This window comes from Callospermophilus lateralis, chromosome 2 (genome assembly GCF_048772815.1).
Source record: "Callospermophilus lateralis isolate mCalLat2 chromosome 2, mCalLat2.hap1, whole genome shotgun sequence".
NCBI lineage: Eukaryota > Metazoa > Chordata > Mammalia > Rodentia > Sciuridae > Callospermophilus > Callospermophilus lateralis.
This window is the reverse complement of record NC_135306.1, coordinates 201,316,250-201,335,046: the sequence shown is the minus strand read 5'-3', so window position 1 is coordinate 201,335,046 and position 18,797 is coordinate 201,316,250. Positions and strand designations below refer to the sequence as shown.

Sequence of the window (18,797 nt, the reverse complement as noted above, 5' to 3'; positions counted from 1 at the left end):
GCAGGCAGGTAGAGTAGCGGTCAGAGACTCGGGTAAAGGTTTCCAGAGACTGCGGGACTCGAGGGGCACGTGTGGGCCGTGTTGTTCTGCAGAGGCTAGATGGTGGAAAGGGGGCAGAGCAGGGATGGGCAGGGTGTCCAGTGGCTGGAGAATGGCAGGCCCCTGTTTGGGGAGGTTGGGTGAGGGGCTTGGGCCAAAGACAGACACCCCCTGGGGATAAAGATCCCCAAAGTAGGGCTGAGGCGGAGTGTCACTGAGGGGCAGATGCTGAGCCGGGAGGGAGCTCCGGGAAGAAGCACGTGGTTGGAAGACGGAGGAGTGGGTAGGAGGGTGTCTGCGGGCCTCGATGACAATCCCGGGGGCATCTGGACTCGCCGCCTTTGTGAGGCCCCTGCGCTGTGCCGGGCGGAGGGGGCTGCGGAGAGAACCGGGTGCCTGATCAAGGGGCCGTTCTTCACCGACTCCACGGCTCGGCGGCCCGCAGCGGGGCTGGGCGGCCCGGGAGCGAGGGCGAGCTCGGCGCGTCCGGCGGGCGGAGGGGCGTGGCCGGGCACGTGTCCTGGGGCCGCCCCTCGACCACGTGACCCGCCTCGGGCAGGGGCGGGGCGCGGCGGGCGCCGGAGCCGCGGTCCCAGGCGGCGCAGAGCGACCGAGTGGCTGCGGGCGGGACTGACAGGCAGCGGGACACCCTGCCGGCCCGGGGCGGAGTTGGCGGCGGGCGGGACGCAGCGCGGAGCGGCGCGGGGAGCCGACGCCGGGCACCTCGACCGGGATGTGGAGCTGGTGGGTCCGCGCGCTGGGGGCCGGCGCCGGGTCTCGGCCGCCGCTGCCTCCTGGGGCGGGAGAGTGGGGGTCCCGCCGTGCCTGCGCCCCACCCGGGACGGTCTGCGCCCCCAGCCCTGCCTGGGGCTGAGGTCGGGCGAGCCGGCGTGGAGCCGGGAAGATGGAAGAGTCCTCGGAGCGTTTGGGGGTTTCGGGGTGGGGAGTGTGGAGGGCGACCGAGCCAGCTCCTCCTAGCTCACCGGGAGGGCGAGTGACGGTGGCGGTGGGGGGACGGGGTGCTGGTATGTGCCTGCCAAAGTAAACCTGGGGCGCGCACCTAAAGGAGGGACACCCCTCCACTCGCTGGATGAGCTCTCGGAAAGCAGTTGGGCTGGGAGAGAGGAGCTGGGTCTCTCCAAGGTCGCAGGCAAGTTGATGGCCAAGCCTCTTGCCGGAGCTGTAGAGTGGCTGGGACCTCCCTGTGGCCTGAAAGGGGCCAGCATAGGCTCTGGGTCCTGGGTTCCAGTGGACCCAGGACCCCTCTCTGTTTAGACCATTGTTTCGCAGGTGGTTCCTATTCCCCGCCGGTTTGATGGAGGGACCCCTGCCCTGGGGGTGCAGAAAGGTTGAGATTTTTTCATGGAGTTGGGGAGCACTTTCTCTCCCCCATGACTGGAAAGACTTAGGTCCTGGGGGTGTATTCTTGTAAGGCACTTGGCCAGATGAGTTGTCCCAGGACCCAGCTCCCTCCCTGCCACACCAGGCGAGTGGGTAACACTCCTCCAATCCACCCCCCACACCCACAAATGGGCAAGCTGGATCCATTTTCCTCCATGGCACCCAGCAGAACTTGAGCTGAGGGGCTCAGAGAGTAATGGGGTTTCATCCCCAAGGAGCTGTGAGACAGGGGTCCCTGGTAGGTGTGAGGTGTAGGGAGGCTTGAGCCTCCTGAGGGGCAGAGAGTTGAAGGAGAGCCTCTTTGCTGGAATTATGCCCTGGGGGAAGGAGGCTGGGCTTAGGGAGAAAGTGACTAAGGGGCTTTGTGGTGCCTGGAGAGGTTAGGACAATCCTACCTGGGGATAAATGGGTTTTACCCTAGGGATAAACGTGTCTGGGGAGCAGCCTTGTCTGGAGGAATCTTGTGACCCTTTGTGTTGGGTGGACTGAGGCAAAACACAACCCCTGAATTGCTGTGTGACCCTAGGGGTATGGGCTCCCTTCTCTGGGCCTCTAGGTGAAATAAGTAGGTTGTAGGGTAGCAGTGATTCCATCCTCAAGAATCTCCTCTTTTGGAGGCACCCAGGCTAGGGTCAGACAAGGCCCAGTAGATGGATGTTCTCTGTAGGGAGAGAGGAAGAGTTTCAAGGTTTTAGAGAAGGGCTTGTCTGCCATATTCCAGGACCCTCGTAGATGAGCCAGGCTGCCAAACTGACCCCTCCACCTGCAGTCCTCAATACGGCACACTTCCCATGTGGACCTGTGGGTCCTCTGGGACTTAGCTGGATACAGAGCACACAGCAGGGACTTCATAAATGCAGATGGGAAGTATGGATAGAATGAGGAGCTGGGCACCCTAGAGAGGCAGAGTTTGGGGGTTACCTTGAGCACTGCATTTTTATGGATCCCTCGTGTGGATATGAAGGCAGAGAGTTAGGGATCAGGGGTCAAGGTGCCAGCACCCACTTGGGGCCTGGTGTCCTAAGAGCTCACCCAGATCCCAGCAGCAGAGGAGGACTCTTCTCAGGGTCACACTTGCACAAGCACTAAATGACTTGTGTTTGTGACCCCAGAAGCTCATGACAATTCTGGGACGTGTGTCCTGGGGGCTGTTGGTCCTAGAGGAGTTGGGAGACCTGGCTAACCCTCTGTGTTTCTGGAGCTTAGCTTCCGCATCTGTCCAAGAACTGCGGTCTCTCTTGGGTGACTGTTCATGGACAAGTCCCATTCCCTGTCCCCTTGTGGCCCTAGACTTAGGGCTGCTCTCCTGGGGTGGGCAGCAGTAGCTGGACTCTGCAGGAGCTGGGGGCGGGCGGGGGGGGGGGGGGGGGTGTCCTCTCCCTTGAGACTCTCAAGCATGGGCCTTGGACTCTGAACCCAGTGGCAGGAGAGGCTTGGCCTGGCTACATGCTCCACAGCCCCGCCCCCCCAGGACCTGCTGCTGCAGGCAGCTCCCACCAGTCTGACTTTAAGGTGCTGCTTCTCTCCCATCTGCCATGGTTTCACATGTCCGAGGTCTTGGGTGCGAAACCTGCTTCAGGTTGATGGGGTAGGGATGGCATCTAAGGTACTTCTACACCTAACACATTGCTGGGTATTTGAGACTTGATCTGCAGAGACCAGAATCTGGGTTGGTTCTTTACCATCAAGTGGCCACATGACATTGGTGTAGTCCCTTGGTCTCAGTGTTCCCACTTGACAGCTTGGGGGCTACTCATACTTATCTCTAGTGAGTGCTCACTGTTGCCACCTCCTAGAAGCCCTCCATGGTCTGCCTGCCCTCCTGCCAACAGGTGTTGGTGTCCTTCCTGCTGATCCTTTATCAGCACATTTGCACACAGGGCTCAGACCCTCATTAGAGCCCTGCTTGTCCTGGGCTCTCCTGTGTCTGCACCAGATTCGTGCTTGATAGGCTTTGGGAAGGAAGTGAAGTGGGGGGTGGGGGCTTCAAAATGAAATAGAATGTGGGGAGCAGGGGGCTTAGTGATGTTCCCCTGGAGTCTGTCTTGTCCTACAGACTGGAAGGATCAGGGCCCCTGGGGTTCCTGGCACATGATAGGTGCTCACTAGGCCCATGTTGGATGGCTGAAATCTTGGGGTGTCTGTTCTTAGACTGAATGCATGGGGATCCCTCTCAGGCATTATGAGGCATGTGCCGTGTGCCCTGCCTTCTAGAGTAGAGAGGGAGACTCCCATCTGCTTTGGCCTGGCTACCTGCTCCACGTGTCCTGACCTGCCCCTCCTCCCTCCTCCTCTTCCAACCAGGACCTGCTGCTGCAGGCAGGCCCTCCCCCAACCTGTTTGCCCCTCCTGGGAGTGGCCCGGCCCACCCTGGCTCCTGCTCTTCCCTTTGCCCCTCCTTGCCTGGATCCTGGATCCTGGCCCAGCTCGGGCTCTACCAGGAGGACAGCCCCCTCTCCCACCCTGAGGTCCTGCTCTGCGCTCTCCTGTATTCCCCCCGCCCTGCCTAGAGCTGTGGGAGGGCCTCCCAACAGCTGCCTCTGTCCTGCCTTTCCCCTTCAGCCACCCGCAGCCGGTGCCACTTCCCAGATGCCTCGTCACCCCCTCTCGTTTCCCCGAGAGCCCTGTCCCAGTTCCTCATTTCCATCATGGGGACCACCGATTCCCTCATCCTCCTCTTCCTTGTTGTTTAATTACTTAATTAATCAATTACTCTAATGTATTTTTTTTCTGTGACCCCCTTGTCCTCCCATGGTTCCCCCTCAGAGTCTTTGTCTGTCCCCTCCAGGCCAGGGCCTGCCTGGCTGGTACAGCCTCCTTGGGCATCACCCTCCACCATCGCCACCCCCCACTTAGTCCGATCTCAAACTTCCTCAAACCCCATCCGCATCCTGCCTCACTTCTCTGAAACCATCCTTCATCCCCTCTCCTCCCGATGACAGGTCACGTGACACTGTGCCTGCACTCCAGATTCATCCCCATCCTGCTGCTGCTTTGCTGGGTGTTCCAGCCAGGTCACCAACCCTCTCTGAACCTCAGGTGCCTGGTTGTTTGAACCAGGGTGGAGAATGCACCCTCCGCAGTGCTGTCTTGAGTCCCCACCAGTAACACCTGTGGATGCTCAGGCAGTGGGCTGCCATGAACATGGTCCAAAGCGTGGGAACCCTGTGTGCTGGTGGGTCTTGCTCTGAAGATCGGCCCTCTCTGACCTGTGCTGGGCTGGTAGGCTGGCCACAGAACCTTTCCTGGGAGCCCTTCACATTGTGGCTATCAGCCTCGGTCGCCTCAGTCTGCCTGGTCACCCTGAGTGTCCGTCTCAGCTGGCCCTGGGCAGGTGTCTGCAGCTTGCCTGGAGATCAGACTTGGTGCCCCTGGGCATAGGGTCAAGCTCCCAGTGTGTCCTCCCTGCTCGGCCCTTTTCCCAGTTTCAGAGCTGTCCTGAGTGTCCCCTTCCCTGCTTATTTTGTGAACCCATGTTGCCCATTACTGCAGAAGGTGACTGCGAGCACATCCTGGGCACTTATCAAGGGGCAGGCTGGTCTGGCAGGCAGGGAAGGGTGGAACCCTCAGAGGGCCACACTGGGTCCTCTTTGGCCTCTGACCAGGCTCTCCTGGCCCAGTCAGGGTGACTGAGCGACTGGGGGCCACAGAGTCCTGGAGTCCTTGTTTTGCTGTTTTGTGAGTGGGACAGAAACCCAGCGGGGCCCCTCGGGGCAGGCCTGGTGGGCTGAGGACCTCAGAGTCTGCTTTTCCCCCTGGTTGTGTGCTTCCTGGGGAAGTGGCCCCGTGTGGCCTTTCCTGTATGAGCTGCAGGCTCCCTGGGCTTGGGACCTGACTTCTAGGGAGATGCTGGCCACCCACCTACCTCTGACCTTGACTCTGAGGAGCTCCCACCCCTAGGCAGACCCTTCCTGGAAACAGGACTCTGTTCCTATAGGGATGGGCCTGACGAGGGCTAGGGATACCTGGTGGCCACCCTTTCCGATGCCTGAGGCACACCCAGGTTTGGGAGCCCCTGCTCCAGGAGGCTGCAGGGTGAGGAGGATCGGGGATTCTAGCTCTGCTGGACCTGGAGGACTGGATCATCCCTTCCTCTGAATTTTCTGAGTCACAGGAGCTGGCCTCGCAGTCCGGAAGTAGGAGGGGAGGGGGGTCTGCAGATGGGAGCTTCCCTCCCAGCCCAGGCTGGGCCCTCTTCCTCTCTCACTCCTGCTGCTGTGGCCCAGGCAATGGGGAGCTGGTGTCTGTGGGGTGGCCCTGCTGTCCCTACGCTTCCTGTCGTTAGGATGTGAGCCTGGGCTTTTCCACCCGGGGGAAGAGAAGATGTCCCAGAGACCTTGTCTCAGGCCTCCTGGGCCACTGTGTCCTCTGGCTGCAAAGTAGGTCCATCCCCCTGACAGGGAGCTGAAGGAGAGCCTGGGGGGAATGTCTAGCCCCAGCCCCAGCCCTGCCCTTGGAGGCCCTCCCTGCGACCCAGAGGCCCACGCTGGTCCCTGGGGAAGGGCGGGCAGTCTTGTTCCTCTAGTGGGGTGTAGGTCCTCCAGGGAGGTCCTTGCCTGGGGACAGGCACCAGCTCTTGGTGTTTGAGACCTGGGATCCTGTCCCATGTCCTAGGCTGTCCTGTGGGTCACCACTGGCCCTTAGATTGCAGTTCTTACTCTGTCAGAGTGGGTAGCCCCATCCAATGGGATCTGCTGCTTCTGGCGTGGCCTTAATGCCACCTGAGTGGCAGAGCCCTCCAGGAGTACATTCCCCTCTCTCTGGGCCTGGGGTTTCAGCTGAGGGACCCAGAGCCTCCGTAGGCGATGGTCTCTGTCAAATTGGCTGTGGATTGAACACTGCTCACTTGGCACCATGTCAAGTGACTTCTTACAGCGCCTCCTCCAGGGTTTTAACCCCCACCCCACAGGGGTGGCTGGATCGGAGGATTTCAGAACACTTCCAGGGGCTCACACGTAGGTACCCCAGGACACAGCCTGGCTGTCCTCTTGGCCACAGCTCTCCTGGCCCAGGCTCTCCCTCCTAGAAAGGTGGTGACCGCAGTTGGGGAGGGACCTGGGTCAGATGTCCCTGTGGCAGCCAAGGAGGAGCCTCCTGAGTCCCCCGGGGCGCAGCAGTCCCTGATCCTGAGACAGGCATGGATTCCAACACTCATGCTCCTGTCCACCCTGCTGGGCCACCGGTCAGGAAGCTCTGGGCCTGGGCTGAAGACCTGACTGCCTGTCTTGGCACTGTCACTGACCTGTCAAGTCCCTTCCCCCTCTGAGCTTCCCTCCCCTCATCTGTAGAATGGGAACCATCTGTAAGTGCTGCGCAGAGTCCTGAATGAGGACAGAGCACCCTGGATGGGGCCTGGCACAGTGTGACCCCCTGGGCACAGACCCCAGCCCGTGGGGCCACAGTAGAACTGTAGGGGGCTTGAAGGACCTGCCAGAGCCCCTCCAGCCTTAGAGACCCTGTGCCAACAAGACCCCCCACCCCCCCACCACCACAGCTGGTGGACCCTGGATTCCTGGCCTCATTCATCAAGGCCAAGTCCCTGCCAGGCCAAGTCCAGCCCCAGGACCTGGAGGCCCCATGCTGGGCCAGTTCCCAGGCAGAGGGCAGGCTCAGTGGGCAGCAGGACAGGGCCGTGTGGAAGACTGGAGTCTCTGGGTGCGCAGTGTCTGTGTTACCAAGAGGAAGGCTAGGGTTCAGAAGCTGTTTGGTGGCCTTATTGGGAACCTGAGGACAGGGACGAGGGACAGGCCCCAGACCAGCCTCTCACCCTTCCTCCTCAGTTATCCCAAGTCCCCGTCTCCTTGGCCTTGTCCTTCCTCTCCTCCAGTGGGCCTCTCTGGGCCCCTCCCCTCACTTCCCCACTGTTATCAGCGGAGGCCCAGCCCCCCACCCTACCAGCCCAGCCCCCCACCCTACCAGCCCAGCCACCGCTGCTCAGAAGCTGCTGGCTCAGGAGCCCCCAGCTTTTGCTGAGTGAGCAAATCCAGAGGTGCTGTCTTGGCACAAACCCCTGCTGGCCGAGCCCTCCCGCCCTTCCCTCCGCAGGATCCCCTTCCAGAGGGCGAGTGTGGCTGGGGGGCGGGTGGAGGGCAGAGGCCCCAGCACTCCAGCGTCTTCAGCCTCAGGGTCGGGAGGTCCGAGGCCTAGAGAAGGGGGTGTTTTTCGGAGGATACACTGTAGGCCAGGGGAGAGTTGGAACTGCCCCCCACAAAGTCCAGGGGGACAGGAAGTGGGTCTGTGTTGCCTGGGCTATTTGCAGAATCTTCCTGCTTACTCTAGCCTCAGGCTTCCTCTCTGACTCCCCCCCACCCAAAGGAGTGGAATTTGTAATAACTATTTCGTATTGACATTTGCATTAATTCTCATATTAACTACATCACTGAATTTGTACTAACTATCAATGAAGGTAGTTCTCACTTAAGTGCCTCCCGGGTGACGAGGTTTTACGCACACACACACCCCCATCCTTGGGGCTGACAGTCACTTGGATCTCCCTGCTGTGTAAAGGTGGAGACCGATCCTCAGCATCCGCAGTCATCTGTTCGACAGACGCAAACTGAGCACAGCTGTGTGCTAAGCATCTGCTGCCGGCCCAGTCCCTGGGCTGGGGGTTGACAAAGGTTCAAGAGCCCCGTCCTTGCCCCTAAGAGAACATGTGCTCGACCAACATGCTTTCGTGACAGCCTGGTTACGGCCTGTGGTCCCGTTTTACAGATGGAAAGGCGGAGGCCAGGTGGCAGGTGTGGTACCCGGGGCTTGTCCCTCGGTCAGGTCTCAGAAGCCTGCCCTGTGTCTACTGATGCCTCTGTTTGCCTTGCAGCCCACCCCAGCCAGACGAGGCCCCCCCTCCACCCCTCGCATCTGTCCCTGTCCCCTGGAAGAACGTGGGTTCCTGCAAAGGCCACAGGGAGTCCCCAGGATCCCTGGTGGAGGCCTCTGCAGGGGAGAAGACCCAAGGGGAGGAGGAGCCCGCGGCTGCCCCACTGGACGTGTCCCGCCTGCGCAGCTCCTCCATGGAGATCCGGGAAAAGGGCTCAGAGTTCCTGAAGGAGGAGCTGCACAAAGCCCAAAAGGTAGGGACCTCGGAGAGGAGGAGCCAGCCTGGGAAAGCCGAGAGACACCATGACAGGTGACACGGTGACACCGTGACTGACACGGCCAACTGCAAGCCAGGCCAGTGCAGGCACCTGAGAACTGCAAAGGAGGAACCCATTTTTGTGTCTTTTTTTTGGGGGGGTGCTGGGACTCAAACCCGGGCCCTCATGGGCTTGGCCATCTGGCCACGCTCCAGCGTTCCGAGTCTTTTTAGTGACTCTCACGCGACCTTGACTTGTCTGAAAACCTGTTCCCTGATCCGAGGGGCTGTCGGGTGGGCTTTGGGTCTCGCGCTGCCGGCTGGTGGAAGAGGCATGTCAGAGTGGGGGGCACCAAAGGAAGTCGGCTGGCAGCCCAGAGCCCCACTCACGATGGCCGGGCCCACCCGGGGCTGGGGCCTCCCACGAGGCTGACAGTCCCCTCTGTCCCAGGAGCTGAAGCTGAAGGACGAGGAATGTGAGCGGCTGTGCCGGGTGCGGGAGCAGCTGGAGCAGGAGCTGGAGGAGCTGACGGCCAGCCTGTTCGAGGTGCGCCCGGCGGGTAGGCACAGCCTGCGGGGCGGATGGCCCGGGGGTCCAGCTCCCAGCCACTCACATGGAGGCTGCCTTCTTCCAGGAAGCCCACAAGATGGTTCGGGAAGCCAACATGAAGCAAGCAGCATCAGAAAAACAGTTGAAGGAGGCCCGGGGCAAGGTGAGGCCTGTGCCCCCTGCCCAGGCCAGCCTGGGGCGCCCGCCATAGGGCGCACCCCACCCCGAGCATTGGCCTGGGCTCTCCAACCAGATCCTCCAGGCCAGCCCCAGCCCAGGGAGGTGGGGGTGTCTGAGATCCCATAGCCCAGAGCCCTGGACCCCACTAGTGTTCCTTCTGAACCACTGAGACTTTCCTGGAGCCTCCTGGGGACTGGAAGGACCCTGGGGTTGCTGGAACTTCTCTTCCCTCCTCCCACCCTCCTTAGCAAAGCAGAAACCTGGGTCTGGCCGTGTAGTGGGCAAGGAGCTTCCTCTCTTGGAGCCTTTTGGATCATCAGGAAAATGTGAAGCAGGGCTGCTCCTGCCTTCCAGGGACCCCAGAACACTCAGTGGGTCACCAGGGAAGCTCCCAGACACTTGTTCCCCACAAAGTCTTGTTTGCAGTGTGACCTCTGGCCGGCCACCTCGCCTCTCTGAGCCTCAGTTTCCCCGGGGCAGGTGGGGTTAGGCGCTGGTTGCTGTTAGGCACAGGCTGTCCCGCGCTGGGCCGATGGATGGTGGGAGCCAGGGGGGTGACAACTGGATTAGGTTGACAGCCATCCATCTGGGCCAGATCGACATGCTGCAGGCAGAGGTGACGGCCTTGAAGACATTGGTCATCACATCCACACCAGCCTCTCCCAACCGAGAGCTCCACCCGCAGCTGCTGAGCCCCACCAAGGCTGGGCCCAGAAAGGGTCACTCGCGCCATAAGAGCACCAGTAGCACCCTCTGCCCTGTCATGTGCCCCGCTGCAGGGCACACCCTCACCCCAGACAAGGAGGGCAAAGAGGTAAGGAGGCAGGTGGGCAGTGGGCATGGGAGGGAACGGAGTGCCCAGTGACAGAGGAGAGGCCGATGAGGACACCTGCGCCCTTGCTGTGTGATCTGCAGTCTGGCTCACCCCTCTCTGTGCTGAGGTGTCTAGCCTTTGGTCTCTAGAGTGTCCAGCCTGGGGCCTGATAATCATCCCTGTCTGCTCCAAGCGGCAGGCGGCAGTTTCTGCACCTGGACTGGCTTTGGTGGGGCTCTGTTTGGGCTCTCTGGCCTTAAGGCCCAGGACCACCTTGTGACACTCTTTGTACTCAGAGTCCTCGGCAGCTCTTGGTACAAGCTGGCCTTGGACAGGTGTCTCTCCTGAGCTGGCTGGGCTGGCACTCATGGCTACAGGTCCCAAGGCAAACGAAACCACCTGTTAGCACCCTCATTCCCTCTTGTGGTCAATGGAGTGTCCTGGGACCACGGGAGAAACTAATGACACACTGATGTCAAGAGCCAGCTCAGGCCACATCGAGTGGACACCGAGACAGGTGTAATGGGATTCAGCTTCCCGGGTGTCGTGTCCAGCCCACCCGGCTCAGTCCTGTCCTCTGTCTGTCTCCAGAGCTTACAGGGAGGAGGAGCAAATAGACCTCTTGGCCCACTTCTGAGCTCTGAGCTTCCAGTCGGACACTGATATCTCCTCATTCCTCCTGTCTCTGTCCACCTGTCTGTCTGTCTGTCTACCCCATGGCCCAGCCTGGGCTTCCCCCTCTCCTCTCCCTGCTCCTCTGCGTGATCCCCAGCAAGGCCATCCACCTCACCTACGAGCCGGCCTGGCAGCTCCCGCCCGGGGAGCCGCCCGCAGCCCCCACCTCTGCCACCTCTCTCTCCTTTTCCCAGCAGGTAATGGCTCCAGAGAGGGGCCGTCCCGTCTGCCCCGCTACCTCTCCACACACTGCATGCAGCCCAGGGCAGGCCACAGTTGCCCCTCTGAGTGGGCAGCAGGAGGCCTGTGTGTATGTGCCTGAGTGTGTCCCGTGCCCTCAAGGACCTGTGGGTTCCCACCAGTTTGCTTGAAGAGGCAGTGAGGGTCATCAGGACGAGGCGGGACCCACATCTGGAGTCTCGTAGCACTGAAAGCTTAAAGCACACCTGGAACAAAACTTTGAATTAAAAGTTGTTGGGTGTAGAGGGCAGAGAGTTCTTCTCTTGGATGCGGCTCCCCTGCACGGCTGCTGGGGACAGTCTGGTGGCTGCTGAGCCTGCCCCACACCTCCCTGGCTCTCCTCTCCCTTAGCTCTGCCTCCCCTGCGATGCCCGCTCTCTGCCCTGACCACCTCGCTTTCCCTCCCTGCTAGGTGGACACGACCCTGTTTGCAGAGTTCCAGGCCTGGAGGGCGTCGCCCACGCTGGACAAGGCCTGCCCCTTCCTGGAAAGAGTGTACCGCGAGGACGTGGGCCCCTGCCTGGACTTCACCATGCAGGAGGTGAGGCGGGGAGGGCGGCCGTCCGGGAGGCCCGGCCCAGCCGCCCCTCCCCCTTTGCCCAGCCCTCACCGCTCCACCTGCTGCCCTGGTCTGCTGCAGCTCTCGGCGCTGGTCCGGGCCGCCGTGGAGGACAACACGCTCACCATCGAGCCCGTGGCCTCACAGCCCCTGCCCACAGGGAAGGCGGCTGAGGTGGACTGTGGCAGTGCCAAGTAAGTTGGGCACCCTCAGCCTTCCCTGCACCATGGGGAAGCCCCCACGGGGCCTGGAGCCGCACCGAGGTGGTGGTCGGGAAAGGCCGAGCTCAGGTTGCCTGGGCCTGCTGTAGGGCCCCAGGGTGGGCAGGGGCCCCTGGTGCTTGACCTAGCCTGGGAACGTGGTGACCTGATAAGAGGGGCACAGTTGCCCCTTGCAGGGCCAGGAGGCATGTGTGACAGAACATCAGGGTCCAGCCCCGCCCCCAGCCCAGGCTCTTCCTGGCTGACCTCTGCATGCGCCCTGCCCCTCCCTGTCTCTCCCACCGGGGGTTTTGGACCCCAGTCAACACATAAGTGATTGTCAGTGACTGGCTCTGCCTCCTGCCAATCAGTAACTCGGTGGCCCTGGCATCTTGTCCTCCCCACTGTTCACCCCGCATTGAGCAGGGGCAGTGGCAGCACACAACGGCCAGGGCAGAACCAGAAGCACAGTGTGGGGAGGAGTCCCCTGGACAGCCCGAGACCTGGCCCAGGAGGGGCAGCACCATGGGGAGCCTCATCCTGGAGGAGGGAACAGCTGAGCCAGGTTTTGAAGGAGGAGTTAGCCAGGGAGAGAAGAGCCCTTCCTGTGGAGGCACAGAGTGCAGGAGGGCAGGAGGTGCTGCGTATGGATGGGAGCACCTTGGCCCGGGTCAGAGTGGTGGGGTGGGCGGGGCACCGGGGCTGAGGCTGTGCAGGTTTGGGCATCAGCCACCGAGGCTGGCTTTTCGTATGTTGTAGCGGAGGGACGCTGGAAGGAGGGTGCTCTGGTTCATTTATGGTCATGTGCAGCAGGAGGCTGGTCAGGGGGATAAGCCATGGTGTTTCATCCTCCTTTGACTCGGAACCCTCCATAACCACTTCCTGGGCATCAGGGAAGCCACGGGGAAGGGCGATAGATAGATGTGGGTGTTGGGAGGAGCGTCTGGCCGGTACATGGAGGAGAGCGGAGGAGGTGAGGCCAGGAGCTGAGGAATCAGGGCTAAAGGCAGACCTAACCTGGGGACATGGTGGCTCACCAAGTGGAGGGGAGGAGAGACCCCCGTAGGCGATGCCCAGTGTTAGCTATGGAGGCTGGGACCACCAGAGGAGCCAGAGAGTGGGAGGCCAGATGGTGGGCTGTCCGCTCAGCCCAGGTGGCCCTGCACATGAGCGGCTGAAGGTGCTGAATGAGCTCGCCCAGGCCTGACTAAGGAGAGAGGGGGGTGCAGGGTGGGGCTCTGAGCGGGAGCTGGTCAGCAGGCAGCAGAGAACCCTGAGGGGCTGGCGGGGCAGGCGAGGCCAGGCCCACCCCACGTCCCCTGGCCTGCCTCTCTGCATAAGTCCATTCAGGCCTCACGGCCACCTCTGCTGTCCCCCCAGCACGTGTGCCCTGAGTGGGCTGGCCCGCATCTGCCGCCACCGCATCCGGCTCGGGGACTCGGAGAGCCACTACTACATCTCCCCATCCTCCCGGGCCAGGGTGAGTCATCCTTCGCTATGTGTCCCTCGGTTCCTTGGGCTGGGAGCACAACTGGACTGTACCTCAGTCTAGAGAGCAGGGAACAGGCTCAGAGAGGTGCAGAGACGTGGGCCACAGACAGGCCAGGCGTGATAATCTGTTTTCCCACATGACAAATGACTGCAAACTTAAAGCGATGCACTGCTCCCGTCTTGCTGTTGTCCAGGGCCGGGAGTCTGCGCGAAGCTCGGCAGGGATGTGCTGGGATGTGTTCTTTCCTGAGCTCAGGGTTCTCTTCCAGGCTCACGTGGCTGCTGGCAGAATTCAGTTCCCCGTGTTTCAGGACTCTTGGCCAGGGACACTGTCGCCTCTAGAGGCTGTCCACAGCCTGCCACACGGCCTTCTCAAAGTCACCAGGAGAACCTCTAGTCTTCCAGACCTGGTCTTATGTAAGAAATGTCCTCCTGGGAGTGGCATCCACACCTCTGTCCTTTGATTAGTAACCTAATCAAGAGAGTGGCTGGATTTCAGGTTAAAGCTGCATGCTCAGACCCCCAGGCTAGGGCTCTGGCATTTGAGGAAGTTCAGGGGTGTGTCTGGCACACAGGCTGTGATCAGGCCTGGGTGCTGCAGGTCTCCAGAAATCCCATCTGCCACCTGCAGTCCCCCAGGTTGGGTCAGGGGACCTTACCCAGCTGGGGGTTGAGGCTGGGGATTCCCCTTCCTCTGCCCCACCATTGAGTGGTAAGAGGATTGAGGATGGAAGGGGACATGTTTGACCCACATGCAAAGCTGATGGGCTGTGAGGCACCACCTCCCCCTCTGACCTGCCAGAGGCCCCTGTTGGGAGGGCAGGACCAGAGTGGACAGAGGGGCCCCACGGCTGGACAGGGACCGTGTCTGCTCTTGGTTTCTGCACATGTTGTCGAACACTCAAAGGAACTCTTCTGGTGGTGAGTGAGTACCTGTTTACAGGAAAGGAGTGTGCCCCTTTGCAAAGTAAAGGGGTGTGCCCAGGGCCATGTGGCCTAGACCTGGGGCCTCCCAGCTTTGCATTGTGTCTGTAGTTGCTGCCCCATGGATTGGTGCCCAGAGCCTTGTTCTGTGGCCGCAGGTCCCCTTTGCTCCTTTCAAATCCCAACCAGAGCTCAGCAGAGGGCCCACGCCAGCCATTCCTGTGCCCTGCAAAATCACATCTACTAGTTTGTTTCTTTTCCTGGCCTAGGTGTCCAGCTGTGCTGGGCAAAAATGAGGATAGGAAGTAAACTGAGGAGGGTCTGGCATTTTAGGATATGGTCCCCACCCCAAGAGATCCAGACCTGTGGGATTGACAAGGAGGAGCACAGTCCCAGGGGACAGCTCCACCATTCCTGCTCAGGAGCTTGTAGCGGGAGCCACTGCCTGGTGCACACCCACCCTGGGCTGCTCTCGTCTCACCCCCATGCAGAGCCCAGCACGCCTGGCCGGCCCTCGTGCTGTCCTGCACCTCCTGCCTTCGCTAGGCTCCCGGCTCCTGTGAACAGCCCCTCCTGCAACCTTCTCCACCCCCAGCCAAGTTGTGCCCCACACATGGGACATCCCTCCCCCAGAGTCCTGTTCCACAAGGGCTGCTGTGGGCCCAGCTGCCAGGCCACCTCCCACGCTGTACCACTGGGCTCCCTGGAGCCAAGATGGGGAGTTGATGCAACTCTTAGGAGAGTGGTGGTCACAGAATAGGGGAGGGAAAGGAGCCACACCAGGACAGGGCCTCAGGGCACATGTTCAGCTGGACCCACGGGGACTCTAGAGCACAGGGCTGGTTCCACCCTAGTCGAGGGGCAGGCCTCACATACCCTCCATGCCAGTCAGTCATTAGTTCTGCTAGGGTATGGGATGCAGAAGGGGACATCTGTGAGCCACAAGTGGCCTACATTCTCAGCCGCTGGGACAGGGACCCCCCCCCCCCAATCTGGGGATGGCCCCTGGGAAGGGGACCCACAGTTCTTTCTTCACTGTAAGAGAGTCCTTGTGACAGTACCTGAGCCAAAGGAGGGTCTCCAGGGCTTGGCATGGAGCAGCCCCAGGACCGACTGGGCCCTCAGGTGCTGGCTGGATAGTTCAGTCAGCTTTTCCCTCACTGTGACCAAAAAATCTGACAAGAACAATTAGAAGAGAAAAAGTTCATTTGGCTCACATCTTCAGAGGCTGAGTCCATAGATGGCCAACTCCATAACTCTGGGCCTGGGGCAAAGCAAAACATCAAGGTGGAGGAGAGCAGCTCAGGACCCGGCAAGCAGGGAGCAGAGAGAGCTCAGCTCACCAGGGACAAAATATCAACCCCAAAAGCACACCCCTTGGTGACCTACACCCTACCTGCCTACAGTTACCACCCAGTTAATCCATATCATTGGGTTAATCCTCTGATTCTGGTAAAGCTCTAACAGCTAATCATTTCACCACTGACCATTATTGCGTTGACTGACATGAGGTTTTGGGGGACACCTCATATCTGAACCATAACACAGGGCTGGGAGGGCCCCGAGAGAGACTGAATCCTCGCCTTTCTTGGTATGATAACACTGCCCAGCCTCCACTTCAGCAGGCCCAGCTCCCCAGGTGAGCTTAGACTCTGGGGCAGGCTACCGGCTACCTGGCTGCATTGCTCAACTCAGCTGCTGATTAGCTCCAGGGCTTGCTGTTGTCAAGTGCTTTGTTCTTGGGGACTCTGATTTCTCCACAGGTTAGATGGGAATGATTAGCATGCCTCATTTGAGACCCATGCTTGATGGACAGGCAGCGCGCTGTGGCTGCCCTGCCCTTATTAGAGCAGTACTAGTAATCTTGTTGCTGTTTATTAAAACTTCAAAGCCCCAGCCCTGTTCCAGGCCAGGAGTGGTATCTAGCTCTGCCAGGGACCTGGAACCTACTGCTGTTTCAGGTCCACGTGGCTTTTTGGGGAACCCGAGGGTGGGAGTTTGGCAGGTCATAATCTTCCTACTTCTGCCTGCAGATCACTGCCGTTTGCAACTTCTTCACCTACATACGCTACATCCAGCAAGGCCTGGTGCGGCAGGATGGTGAGCACCCCCTGGTGGCCAATGTAGGGATGGCACCCAAGGGAGGGGTGGAGCAGGGCAGTGCCGCAGAGGCCTTTTGGGTCCACCTGCCCTAGGGCAGAGGGAGGAGCTGGGGCTCATTTCCCAGGAAGCAATCAAAGGAGGAGATGTGGGTCTAAAGGGATTAGGATCCTCCTGGGTTCAGAATTCCACAGAGATGAGCCGTAGGAGCCTCTGGGCCCTTCTCCACCAGGGCAGCAAACCAGAGAAGTCCCACCTGCCCGTCCTCCAGGGACAGTCTTCCCGTTATTGGCCTGGCATTCAAGGGCCCGCACAGTGGGGTCCTCCAGTGAATCTTCCCCCACACCCACTGTGGCTGCCTCCTTGCCCGCCAGAAGGCGGGCTCACTGGCCTCCAGGCTTTGCCTGCTCTGAGGGGCCGATGCCTCCCAGACCCACGCCAGCCCCGAGTCAGGGCTGGAAAGTGTTTGGTAACCTGTCAACTGCCGTCCTGGGGCCTCCGTCATCACTGCTGAGTGGGGCACCGTGTGCAAGCATAGACTGGTCAGACTGGGAGGTGTCATATCTGCTGCCGCCCACTGCCAGGGGAGAGGGCCAAGCCAGCTGCTGAGATGACCCTGAGCTGTCCCTCTGTCTACCTACAGCAGAGCCCATGTTCTGGGAGGTCATGAGGCTGCGGAAGGAGATGTCCCTGGCCAAGCTTGGCTTCTTCCCCCTGGAGGCCTAGGGCTCGGCCGGCTCAAGAGGGCTCTTAGCTGGAGCATGCCTGCCGCAAGACAGTCACCAAGTGCAGTCCTGGAGCCAGCCCTGAGCAGACACTGACAGTATGGACAGACGGCCAGGCCATAGGGCAGCACCGAGACAGCACCAGACACCCATCCTGGGACAGACAGAGGGACAGTCAAACTTGGACTTCATGAAATGACCCTTCTGTCTCCCCCACTGGGTTCTGCAACCACCAGGAGAATTTCAGGAAGCACCGAAGACCAAGGAGCCATATTCAGGGGTTCAGCCCTTGGGAGGGACCCCTGGAAGTCTGTACCCCACCCCGGTCCTGGAGCTACTGCCTGCAGGTGCCTTGTTGCTGCCACCTCTTCAGAAAGGGACTGTCCTGGGGTGGCTGGGTCTCCCAGCTATCCGCCACCTCAGTTCTCAGGTCCTGGGCCACCAGCACCTTCTTGTGGCCATCATTCACCCAGTTCCCAGGTGGCCCCTCAGCAGACTGCCCCAGTGACCCTGGCCATGTCAAGGGCCTCTGGCAGCAGGGGCTGGCAGGGCCTCTTCCCTCCAGCCTGTATATGGTTGAGAACTGAGACCGTTCTTAAGATGAGTCAGGGCCCTTCCTCCGCCCCCTTCATAAAGGCCCCCCGTCCCCTCCTCCCCCATCTCAGCTTGGGCTCCAGGAGTCCCTTCTCCCCAAACTACTGGAGGTCTAGGTCGCTTTTCTCCAAGAGTGAGATGCAGAGAGGGCCTCAGGAACCCATGCCTGTTTCTAGCCCCTCATACAACGGGGACCCCTGCATGTGGGGCCAAGTGGGGCAGGCAGGACCTGGCCCTCCCTGACCCCCATCACAGCCTACCAAGACCAAGGTTAGGGGATCCAACCTGGACATGTCCCTCACCACGCCCTGATTTCCTTCTCTGAATGGAATGTAACGCGATCTCTATTTAATAAAGGAGGGCTTTGTTGGTAGGGCCAGGCGGCTGCTTGCCTTCACTGCTGCACCCTGGGGCTCTGGCCAGGGCTTGGGCATCTGAAGGAATGAAACCAAATCCTTTCCTTGCCTGCCCTCGTGCTTGGGATTAAACCCAAATCCTGAAGCCACCTCCCTCCGCCACCACCACCACTTCCTTACTGTAGGGAAGACCATTTGAGCCCCCCTTGTGCTCCGTGGAGTTACGGGGTGTTGGAGATGCTCTCGGGTCCCTCTCTCCATGAGGAGCAGCCTGCTGTTGGGGAGAACCATGCTGGGGCTCTCTTTGCGGCACTTTGGACAGTTCTGTCCGGCTGTCCTAACCCTCAGAGAGCCTGTTCCAGACTTCTAGACGTGGGGAGCACAGAGCCAAAGGCGTTGAGACGGCCGGGGCTGGGCAGGACGTTAGCATGATGGATTGGCCATGTCTGCTCGCAGCACAGGTGGGGATTAGGGAAGCTCTGGACTTGCCAGTCTGGGTCGGAGATGAGCTCTAGGCGGGGCAGCAGTTGCAGGTGGAAAAAGGTGGGGGTAACCAGAGCCTCTGGGGACCCAGGGTGGGACTGAGGAGGTGGCTTGTGCCTGGCCTCCTTTGTAGGAATTCACACTTTCCTGGCAGCAGGGCACAGCAGCTTCTGCGATGGGTCATTGCTCATGGGGGCAGATGGTGCCTCCTTGGGACTTTGCTTTTGGCCAACTCAGCTGGTCGGTCAGCTCTGCTATGGACTGGTCAGGGCTCTGTCTTGCCCTCCCTGACCAGTAGCCTTTTCTCAGGATTCTCCTGCCTCCTCAGCACCCCACTGCTCCCCTGTCCCCTTCCCACTCCACTGTGATACGAATCCTTTGCTGCCTCCCT

At 60.4% G+C, this 18,797-nt stretch overlaps 1 protein-coding gene across 2 annotated transcripts; it reads left to right on the top strand.

Annotated features, from left to right (window-relative positions):
• Positions 1 to 616: 616 nt before the first annotated feature.
• Positions 617 to 17,921, top strand: Rab3il1 (RAB3A interacting protein like 1). Of its 2 annotated transcripts, XM_076844685.2 has the most exons (11): positions 617 to 783; positions 8,261 to 8,513; positions 8,967 to 9,062; positions 9,151 to 9,228; positions 9,841 to 10,059; positions 10,785 to 10,931; positions 11,387 to 11,515; positions 11,615 to 11,727; positions 13,114 to 13,213; positions 16,182 to 16,248; positions 16,892 to 17,921. In XM_076844685.2, exons 1-11 carry the CDS (start codon positions 773 to 775, stop codon positions 16,972 to 16,974), a joined length of 1,296 nt encoding a protein of 431 aa, XP_076700800.2. In that variant the 5' UTR covers positions 617 to 772; the 3' UTR covers positions 16,975 to 17,921. The 2 variants fall into 2 exon arrangements, with proteins under 2 accessions (XP_076700800.2, XP_076700801.2); XM_076844686.2 differs by lacking the exon at positions 10,785 to 10,931.
• The last annotated feature ends 876 nt before the right edge of the window (positions 17,922 to 18,797 follow it).